We start from the raw sequence: 11,395 nt of genomic DNA on the forward strand, positions 1-11,395 counted from the left end.
ATAAACAGTCTTATGAGTGTGTTTATGCAACACTGTGACTCTTTTACATTGTTATGTTTTTCCAGTGACTGATGCAGTATACACTCACCGAACACTTTATTAGGAACACCTGTACACCTTCTCATGGTGTAGGTGGTGTAATGGTGTGGAGAATGTTTTCTTGGCACACTTTGGGCCTGTTAATACCAATCAATCATCGCTTGAATGCCACAGCCCATTTGAGTATTGTTGCTGACCATGTGCATCCCTTCATGGCCACAGTTTACCCATCTTCTAATGGCTACTTCCAGCATGATAATGCACCATGTCGCAAAGCAAAAATCGTCTCAAACTGGTTTCGTGAACATGACAATGAGTTCAGTGTTCTTTAGTGGCCTTCCCAGTCACCGGATCTGAATACAATAGAACACCTTTGGGATGTGGTAGAACGGGAGATTCACAGCTTGAAAGTGCACCTGAAAAATCGTCAGGAATTGCGTGATGCAATCATGTCATCATGGACCAGAATCTCAAAGGAATGTTTCCAACATCTTGTGGAATCAATGCCACGAAGAATTGAGGCTGTTTTGAGAGCAAAGGGAGGCCCTACCCGGTATTAGTGTAGTGTTCCTAATAAAGTGTTCGGTGAGTGTAGATAGACTTGCCTAAAATAGCTGTTGCATAAGTGATCTATTTGTGAATGATTTTGAAAATTAAGAACCAGTACTTCTGATTTGCTCTTTGCCAAGCTTAGAAACCACTTGCTGAAATCACTGTCAAGCCAAATAATTACTCAAGATGACATAATATCGTAATATTTTCAAGTAAAACCCCAAATATGAGCACAGTCCCATTTCCAAGTAGATGTCTTTGAGAAACATTTGAAGGAGACAGTTTCATTCATCATTTCTCAATGGACCACATATTCTCCAGTATAGCAGTTGGTAGATGACATCCATTTCTGACCAATATACAATATGATACAACCAGTTAATACAACATATTTTTTTCTAAAATGCCCATGGGGTAGTTATATATTTATTTTTAGCTGCTCTCAGACATGCAAGCAGTGAGATCACAGCGGCTACTGCTGATCTGTATTCATCCTGTTACCTCAGCCCCCAGTCAAGTCGTCTTTAACATACGCTGCTTCGGTAGCAGGCACAATCCCTCTCACACGCTAATTCCCATTTAATTAAATCATTTTTTCATTTTTTCCGCCTCTATTTCCCTCTTTAAACACAAAATGCCCGCAGCATGAGAGCTGAAGAGACAAAGGCGGCCTTTCCCTGGAATAATAAAAGGATGACAAACAAAGAAAGGCAGGGGAGAGATGATGATAACAAGTGATAGAGTATATGAAGGAGACAGCCCTCGTTGTCTGGGAAATCCTCCCCCATACGTCCCTCAGTTGAGATGTTGCTCTTTATTGATAAAGTGGGTCTGTCTGTGTGTGTGTGTGTGTGTGTGTCTGTGTGTGTGTGTGTGTGTCTGTGTGTGTGTGTCTGTGTGTGTGTGTCTGTGTATGTGTGTGTGTGTGTGTGTGTGTGTGTTCGCGCGTGTGTGTGTGTGTTCTCGTGTGTGTGTGTTTAAGAACGACTGACAGGATATGCTGTGAGAAATATGGTGTGATAACACAGGAGAACAGATAATCACACCCAAACAACACTTACGTTGTTTACAAGCTACAGACCTCCGGAGAGAGACACAGGAGATGGAATGAGACATATATCCATAATATAACTTTTAATATAGTTTTTGCCCTAGATACAGCAGATCTCCTTGGTGATGGTTAACAACCTTTTAACCTGTTTCCAATGTTGCCAAAGGAGTGTTGTTGTGGGAGAGCGAGGCGTGTACAGTATGTTGATTTAAATGTATAGAGGCAGTGTGTGTTAGAGTGTGAAGTCACAGCAGAAACGGGCGACGAGTGAGGAACCGGTGCTGGCTGTGCCCTGCGGGAGGCTTCACAGACAGGTATGTACACAGAGGCTGTCACAGCACACAGGCAGGCAGGCAGGCAGCAGCTGTAGCCATCAGGGACATGGACTGCTGTGTGTGTGTGTGTGTGTGTGTGTGTGTGTGTGTGTGTGTGTGTGTGTGTGTGTGTGTGTGCGTGTGCGTGTGCGTGTGCGTGTGCGTGTGTGTGTGTGTGCGTGCATGTGTGCATCTGAGTGGGCTTTCATGCCGTTGAACTGGTGAACCCCCTGGGGTCTTAGTCAAGTATATGGTAGAGCATGATTTGACCAGCAGTGAACAGATGGTGGGTCATGTAGCATACCTCCTCTGTTCCAGAGGGCAGACAGGTCTGTGCTCCATGTTAGAGGACACTGAAAACAATTTAAATGAGGCCTCTAACCTGCTGCTGCAGAAAGGCCAAGGGTCTTATTTCGCTCAAGCAAAACAGTCTCGGAAAAAAACCCTAGAGAGTATGTTTCAGCATGATTTTTATGGTGCCTTGTCTTGCATGTTTTTAGGTGAGTTTAGGTGAACAGTTTAGGTGAACAGTGTGAGAATGTATTGCATACAGTGGAATGGTTAGCTGCAGTATTCGCAATCTCCCATTGGTTTATTATGCCCCGTCCCGTCTATTTAAAATATTATGGTTATATTAGGCTCACTAATTTGCTCAAGCAAAATGGGGCCCATAGACTCAGACTTGTTCCCTTACAGTTCCTATGCGTCATCCATTTTTTTTGTGTAACCAATATCTGGTTAATTAACATCGACATGGTCTGGAAAATTGACTGCGCCACCGAGCCCAATGAGTGTGGCAATCATGTGTAGGGATCTAACTTAGTTATAATTGATTGTGACGCTGGCACGGGTGTCTGCGTGTCTGTGGCATTGGGAAGCTGCTGGTCCCCTGGCTGGACCAAGCTGAGTGAATGTAAGACGCTAAGTGCCCAACCAAGGCCGCGTTGGCAGCGGGTTGTCTCATTTTATGAATGCATTCCCTGAATGCGCAGGAGGCATTATTAGGCAACGGAGGTGAGCCTGGAAACGTTTTTTGTGGGAACCCTTTTTGAGCGTACAGAAACTCCCTCATCGTTTCCCTCACAGTTCCCATGGCTGCATGCTGAGTGGAATTGACGCACCCGGCCTTTCTGTGGTATTTTGAAGTGAGTAGTGCGTAACGCTTTTTACCGTTGGGAAACTGTATTCAGTATACTCTCGTTCTCCTCACCTCTCTCTCTCCTCCCCTCTCTTTCTCTCTCTCTGTTACTTTCTCTCTTTTCTTTTTATCTTTTACTACCTATTCTTCTCTTTCCATCTCTCAGAGAGAGAGAGAGAGAGAGAGAGAGAGAGAGAGAGAGAGAGGCAGCCCTGTAATTGGTAGTGGCGGGGGATAAGGAATGAGAACAACATTGACATTCTAAGACAGAACGACACGGAGGGATCAGATCATGGATCTAGTTCAGACTGCTGTTCATATCCCTCCTTCTCCTTGCTTCACCCCCTACTTCCCCCTCTTGCTTCAGACCTTAGTTAGGAGGATTTAATGCCTACCTATCGGTATTCAGTCATACTAGGCTTATAAACGTAACACCAAGGCATTTTGTGCCACGCCAATGTACGCCAATGTACGGTGACGACTCAATTCTTACGACCGCGATTTCTTTCAATCTCGTTTCACTCTTCCCAGTTCCTCTCCTTGTTTCCCTGTGACGAAGGAGGAAACGAATGGAGGACGGGAGGAATTTCGTGAAAAGAATTGAGAAAAGGCCATGGGCTCAAGATCAATACATTTTCCACTTTGATGCAAGTTTAAAATTTTAATGAAGTGATCGGTTAGGCTTAAGGTGTAGGCTGCAATAAGATGACATTTTGGATGTTTGAACTTGGCATAAGATTATGTCTAATGTGGTGCACAAATTAGGGGAACATATCCCTTGTCCATTACCTGAAAGTGTGAAAATATGTTGCAATCAAGATTACACCTTCAGCATTGCTGCTCAGGTGCATAACTAAACGAAACTATCAAAACAACATGCCCTGGTAATAAACCAAGGAAGTTACGGTAACACACGTTCATAGTATCTTCTTGAGGTGAGTGTGTTTGGAGCTGTTTGGAACAGACTTGGTCCTTCTGAATCCTGGCACGGTGGCTCCTCCGGCTCCTGATGACGAGCCCTCTGGACAGGGCTTTCTGGGTAAATTAATTAGTTTAGCAAGAGCAGAAGGCAGTGAGGCTGAGCATTGTAATGCACATATTGATTGTTGAGATCAATCACTGTTGACATATTGAGACCCACACTGCTTAGACAGAGAGAGGGCAAGAGAGAAGGAGAGGACGGTACAGTACTGTAGAAGAGAGCGAGAGAGAGAAAGGTAGAAAAGAGAGTGAGAGACAGCAAGAGAAAGAAAGGTTGAAGAGAGAGCGAGAGAGAGAAAGGGAGAACAGAGATTGAGATAGAGAAAGAGAGAACAGAGGGTGAGAGAGAGCAAGAGAGAGTAAGAGAAAGGTAGAAAAGAGAGAGAGAGAGAAAGGTTGAAGAGAGAGTGAGAGAGAGAAAGGGAGAACAGAGATTGAGATAGAGAGTAAGAGAAAGGTAGAAGAGAGAGAGAGCAAGCGCCTCTCTTTGTAGCAGCACAGACCTGGATGGAACCCCCACCGTCAGCCTGTTGGAGAGGCTTAGTCTTTTGACCGTGGGAGGCTGCTTTCTACCACTCTGCCTCCCCATCAGACAAATGGTTACGTCAGTGCAACTCAAAATAAGACCAATGTCTTATTTATAGTCAGCATGGAGTATGGAGTGCTGTGCTTGTATACAGACTTTGCTGATGGTGAAATGATATGAAAGGCTTCACTGTCTAAGATATGTTTTGCGACAACTGCCAAGATACACAGCATGGTCTGATAATGTGGACTTTAAAAGGATTTTCTGAAAATCTGTTTTGTTGTGAATCCAATCATTAATTCATGAATTTGAAAAGCAAAGTGGGGATCTCTGGGGGACTATGGATTCACAAGGCACATTTTGTACTCCACTTCCTGACAAACGTAAAGGTCCTTTTCTAAAGGCAAAGGGGCTTCTTTGTACAGCTGTAGTGATCCCGCTGATTCATCCAGTCCGTGGCTGATCTCATATTGTAATACCACCAAGGCTCTTTCCAGTTCAGCTCGTCACTCGTGTAATCTCCTCCATTGATTTTCCGTAATTTTGTGACCAGAATAGTGCAGTGTGCTGTCCCCTGTGTGCGTTGAGTTGGAGTGTGAGGCAGGTGGGCAGGCAGGAGGTGGACAGAGTGGCAGGCAAGCAGACAGGCAGGCAGGGCAGGGCACTGGGCAGATTATGGGCAGAGAGCTGGGAGCTGACAGGCTGTGAGTGAGTGTGTGAAAGCCTCCATTGGCTGCCTGTACCAGTCCAGGGAGAGCAGATAAACAAGCAGTGAGCAAAGCACTGAGCCCAGAGAGAGAGAGAGAGAGGGGGGGGGGGGGGGGGATAGGGGAGAGAGGGGGGAAAGAGAGAGAGAGAGAGAGGAGATAGGGAGAGAGAATGAGGGATGGAGGGAGGGAGGGAGGAAGGGAGAGATAGATGGGAGAGAGAGTAGCTCAGGAATAATGTGACAGAGTGTACAGAAGCTTCCGGAGGGGGTAATGAGTTTGGCCAGGAGCCAGCCCATGGTATGCCACACTTCACAGAGGGATGCAGACAGAAAGACAGACAGAGGTGGATGGACAGTACAGGTGGATGAAAATACATGTCCCCCTCCCTCCCGCCGTCCTCTCTCTGCTCTGCTACTATTTATTGGCTTTGTTTTGACTGTTTCTGACAAGCCAAGGTCCAATTATACAACAATGCAAGCTTCGTGGTGAGCCTGCAAGGTATGTCAGTATTGACTTTTCAGAAGTGTCTGGTTATGAGATTTGAGCTTCAGGGCATACAGTATTTGGTGGTCCATCTCCCAGCCAGAGACGGAATAATGAGAAAAGTAAAGGCTTTCGTAATGCTGAAATTGGTTTGCTCCTCCAATCAATAATAATTGTTGGCTTTGTTATCCGTGCATCTATGTGAAGTGGCTCATGTAATGACTCTTCTCTCTCTCTCTGTCTCTCTTTGTCTCTCTCTGTCTCTCTGTCTCTTTTATCTCCTTTTTATCTCCTCATCTTCCTGGTGTAGAGAGTCTGTACCGCCTGGGGCGTCCTCGTTGTGTGCCTCAGAGCAGCATCGACGGCCTGGAGGACATGGAGGTAGGATCACAATAACCGCTCAACATCTCTCAATGACCAGGACAACTGACTCACTCCTCTCCACTCCTCTCCACTCCTCTCCTCTGCTCTCCTTTCCTTTTCTCTCCCATCCTCTCCTCTCCTCTCCTCCCCTCTCCTCCCCTCCCCTCCCCTCTCCTCTCTTCCTCTCTACAGAATAAGTGTAAGACCCATGTGTTGCTGCTGGTGGTGCATGGTGGGAACATCCTGGATACGGCTGGCGGGGACCCGGGCACCAAGGCTGGCGACGCCACCACACTGGGATCGGTACTGGAGAAGGTGGCACAGGCACACTTCCAGGCCGCTGCCGAACATGTGATGATCAAAATGGTGCCCTGCCCGGCCGTTTGTGCCGAGGCCTTCTCCCTCGTCTCCAAGTGAGTGATAGGGGCCAAGGGAGGGGACATGGGGCTGTGCCTCAAACAAGACATCTCCCCTTAGTTTGAAGAACACTTGTTTCCAACCAGAGATGGCTAAATAGCAATGAACGTTTGCTAGAATGAATCGTTCAGAATACATTTTCCTGCAAGCTAACACCATTTTATTACAGTCTTGTTAGTGAAACACTGATAAATAGCTAGTTAGCAGTGAGTTAGCTAGTTACTAGATTATTGCATTTGAGATGCAGTCAGAGTCACATTGCGTATACAGTTTTTTTTTTACTTGATGGTGGACATTGAAAGCCTATTCTATTGCTCTTTGATTTGGCCTTTCAAACCTTTCAGATGGCATCTCCCCTCCCGCTGCCAAACTGTATAGACGAAGCACAGTGGAGAGCTTTGGTGACTTTAAATAGCTTAAGCAGTAATAGCTTGTGATGTGGGTTTTATTTGACAGCATTTCCAGTGATTTGTTGGCTATTGAATCCCACAGTTAGAATTACACCGTCTATAAATTTTTGTCATTGCTAAGGAGTCAGGCAGAATATTCAAGTGACCATAAATGAATTTCCAGTTTACAGAGTCATGATCCCACAAGTCAAATGAAACAGTGAACCAGAGATGCCTGACTGGCAATTGCGGTGAAGGTCAAACAGGAAAATATATTGAGCAGGCAGCCTTTAAACAGACACTGCTATGTTAATTAGCATGCCACTCACATTTGCCAGCCTTTCGAGGCATGTGGAATATTAAACCCATAACCTTTCTGACTGCTCTTGTTTTTAATTGTTAATTTTTCCTGAAAGCCCTGAAGACCCGCACTTCAGTTTGACAGAGATGAAACACAATGCAACCGTGAATGACTGTGTGTGAATCACATTACTGTCCCTGTGTGTCTGGGGGCTTTTAGAGAAAGAAAAGGTTTTGATCACTCATTATCATCTGTTTGCTTAATTAACTGCCATTGTTTATTATTTCGGTTCTCATGTTTTATCTGGGTTTTGGAATAGGGGGAAATTAATTGTAGATGAGGCTACTGTAGCTAGTTACCTCAAGGATAGGTATAAGCAGTCAATGTCTTCATTCCTTTAATCAATTATCTACAGCTAGCTAGCTGTCTTGAAAGCACGTGGCGACCTGTAGTCTTCAACGACACATTAGGTTTTTTACTGGAATTCGTTCCTTTGGATTCTCGGATTCTTAGAGCTCGCTTCTTTTTAATCATCCCTGTTAGGTGATGAAGACCTGTGGGAGCTGAAAATCCAGAGGACTGCAGTTTCGTCTGTTTGACGAGGCAAAAACGCTGCTCTCTTCTCATGCACTTGCAGCATCCGACTGCTGGCTGCAAAGGCAGCGTGCTTCTTAAGCATGACTAATCTCTTCATGTCACATTTAAAGCTGCCATTCTGTCTAGGGGGAATCTTGTCAGACACATGCACACATTTTTCCAGCTCCCTCGATATTTTCCTTGGAGAATATCCATTTTGTTTTTCTCTTCTTTTCCATTGATGCTGAGGATGTGTTTTTTATTTCCACTAATTAGCATGGCTGGGAGAGTTTGGAAGGAGCAGAGGGTTTTTCATCAGTCCATTGATGTTTGGCGTTGGTGAGAGAGGAACTGGGGGCAGGAGCCTAAATAGATCTGAGGGCTGTCGCTTGCCACGATAGCCATGGATGAAATATTGAAAAGAACAAGATCCCTTGAGAGTTCAGCAAGTTATTGCAACATTTCTCAATAGCCGATCCCTGTACTGTATGCCTGGCGGGCACACACACACCCACGCACGCAGTCACATGCATGCACACACACACAAACACACAATTATCCATTGGCGCGACTGGTGTGTTCACTAATGACAGTGCAAGACTGCTTGTTGTGTGTGGCCTCATTTGCCAAATGTAAACATCAGCAACAACAACAACATGAGAGGAAAACGTGATGGTGGGGGAAGAGATATCTGCTGTGCGGTTAATTTAATGTCCTGCTGGGATTTAACAGCTTGGTGGAAAATGGCTGTGAGGAGCCAATGGTGCCGACTCCTTTAACACGTCAATGAGACATTCAAGTGTGAAGTGTGAACCAGCCTCTGTGGAGGTCGAAGCACGATTCTCTCTGCTGAAGACCTCCCTATCGAGAATGGATGTGTTTTCCTGGGTGTGTTTTTCACAAAACGCTTTTCTCTCTGTGTCTCTGGTCTGGGAGGTGTGTGGGTGATACTGAGAGGCCCTGAGAACTCGTTAGAAGCTTTCTCTGCTAATGAAGGCACCTGGCCACACTGGGCAGACACTGGGTGTCAGGAGGAGAGCTGAAATGAGAGGCATACACTCACACACACACACACACACACACACACACACACACACACACACACACACACACACACACACAGATCCAATTAAGTGGCAACAAAATCGCTCCACCAATTGATTTCGCATCACTGAGTCTACTCATTTACTCCATGACAGTTGAATAGATAATAAATGGTGTGTGACAGTTATTATAACAACTATGAAAAACTTTTTCCTCAATAGCAAAAATAGCTTTCCCTCTCCCAAAGAGGTTCTTGCCAGAGTGGAGGAGAGAGCGGGCCCTGTTGTGTGCCCGGGATGTGACCTTATGACAGGGAGAAGGAGCTCCCTCCCTTGTAGGAGCTACTCATTATTTTGCCCCATGCACTGGGACCCCCAGCTCTCTAGTCTAGGGATCTCTCTTTACTAATTATGCCTCCAGCGGGGTGTGCCCCCCCTCCTCTCTCGTTAGCTGTGCAAATTGTGTGCACCGCTAAGTAAGCCCATTAAGACAAGGGCAAAGCATTAAACAGAAATCACCTGACAAACATAGAGTTTTTTTATCCAATTTTTTCCGTTCTGCCTGGTGACATCCTTTGGGGTGGGAGAGAGAGAGAGAGAGAGAGAGAGACTGCACTGTTCTCTCAAGGTTACGCGTCACTGGGTTGCTCTGAAGAGGCTGACATGATGGCTTATCTCTTCAGTCAGCCTTATCGTCCTCCTCCTGCTACTACTAATGGATAGAGAGGATGCCAGAGGTTGGGATCTTGTCAGCTGAACATTACTACAGTATATGAATCTATGGAAAGACGCTCTATAGAGAAATGAATCCGAATGATGGAACCATTGAGTTTTAGTTCTACTTTACCGTGTCTACGGTGTTTTTTGAAAGCATGATAGTCCTAGTAGTAAAGGACCTTGATACACAAGCGGATTTTGTTGTATTATGAACAAGGTTCAAACATGTACAGCATAGGCCACTGTAGGGGCATGCTGGCTGTTATAAAAACTCTCTCAAATTCTTATTTGGTTAACGTTGTACATTTGTTCATACCCAAATGGAGAATATGTACACAAATTCTATAAGATTCTTATTGCTAACATTGTACCTTTATACATACCCAAATTCAATTTGTATATGTGTCCCTTATATGACTTACATTCTGACACATATCAATGTGGCCACTTTCATAATGTTAATAACATTGTAATAACATATGACCTATGAGGGGGACTTAAGTATGTTGTATATGAATTATGTATTAGTATTGCAAGAAAAGTGTATCTTCCGAAAGAACATAACACAGAAGATACCACAAAGCAGATACTTCCTGTATGCATTCTAGACATCAGATAGCATCAGAGGTGAATAAACAACAAGCAACATGTCAGCAGAATGCTCTACCCCTAAGAAACGATTGTCAGTGGATTTTTTTCAATAAAATATTTGAGTATACTTTGTAACAATAAAGCTTTTTGATACGCATGTTGAGAAACATAGACAATGTTGGAGTCAAGGACGTTGAGCCCTCCCGCCTTTCTATAAAGTGGCTCTTTGAAGGACTGTGCTTTGATGGAATACTACAGTATATCCTCAGCTCTAGCCTCCTACCCCGGCTTTGCCCCCGGCCTCCTACCACTTTGCTAATGAGAACACTGAGATGTGAATGGGTTTAGTAGCACTGTATATGTGTGTATATATAGCTGTGTGTGTGTGTGTGTGTGTGTGTGTGTGTGTGTGTGTGTGTGTGTGTGTGTGTGTGTGTGTGTGTGTGTGTGTGCTCATCCTTGCGCGCGTGTCTGTGAATGACTCATTACTTTAGATAGCACAGACAGACTCACGTAGTGATGCTGTGAAACCCACTATACTGTCATTAGTGGCTTTGTTGACGCGGCCCAGCAGGGAAATGTGGACCAATAGTGTCAGCCTCCTGAGGAGGTGTGTTGACAGTGTTGACTGTACCCGCTCTCTCTCAGCGCCTCAAGTAGCGCTGCCATATTGACGTTGCCATGTCAACCTCATTACTCCTGCAGCTTCGTCTTGGATCTTTTGGCTGGACGAGCCTGAAAGGACCCAGACTTAATCTATGTCTGAGAGCAAAACTGCTGCATTATGGCTAATGTGTCCCTACTGGCCACACTGAATTAAAGGCATACTGTACCTGGAATATATAAGATGGAAAGATATTGTCCTCAATGGCAGCAGTATCTGCTGATTGTTATTGTAAGTGAAGTTAGCTTTTGGATAGGTGCCTATCTTAACCAGTGCACAGTTGGATTTATGTAGATGTTCATTTAAAGGTGCCTTGTTGAGCAACCTAATTAGAATTAATTAATGATATTGACTCTAAACAACAACACACTTTGCATTCCTTCAGGAAATTAGTTTTGCATCCCTGCTTTACAATGACCAAACATAGACACCCAATTACAGTGAAACATAACACAATTGTTTGGAGTTTGTTTCAGAAGAGAACCACTCTTCCAAATAAATAAATAAATCGATAAATAAATGAATGAATATATAATAGAA

The 11,395-nt window shown here is 44.6% G+C and overlaps 1 protein-coding gene across 1 annotated transcript in view; it reads left to right on the forward strand.

Moving 5' to 3' along the window:
- Nucleotides 1-11,395, forward strand: part of pitpnm3 (PITPNM family member 3) — a gene marked incomplete at both ends in the record, with an annotated part of 57,377 nt that overhangs the window by 24,972 nt on the left and 21,010 nt on the right. The window contains 2 exons of the mRNA XM_083684193.1: nt 6,105-6,175; nt 6,350-6,570. Of these exons, the coding sequence (XP_083540319.1) occupies nt 6,105-6,175; nt 6,350-6,570 (292 nt within the window). The remainder of the gene's footprint in view (nt 1-6,104; nt 6,176-6,349; nt 6,571-11,395) is intronic.

The sequence above is a fragment of the Argentina silus genome (assembly GCF_951799395.1).
Source record: "Argentina silus genome assembly, chromosome: 14".
In the NCBI taxonomy this organism is placed as follows: Eukaryota; Metazoa; Chordata; class Actinopteri; order Argentiniformes; family Argentinidae; genus Argentina; species Argentina silus.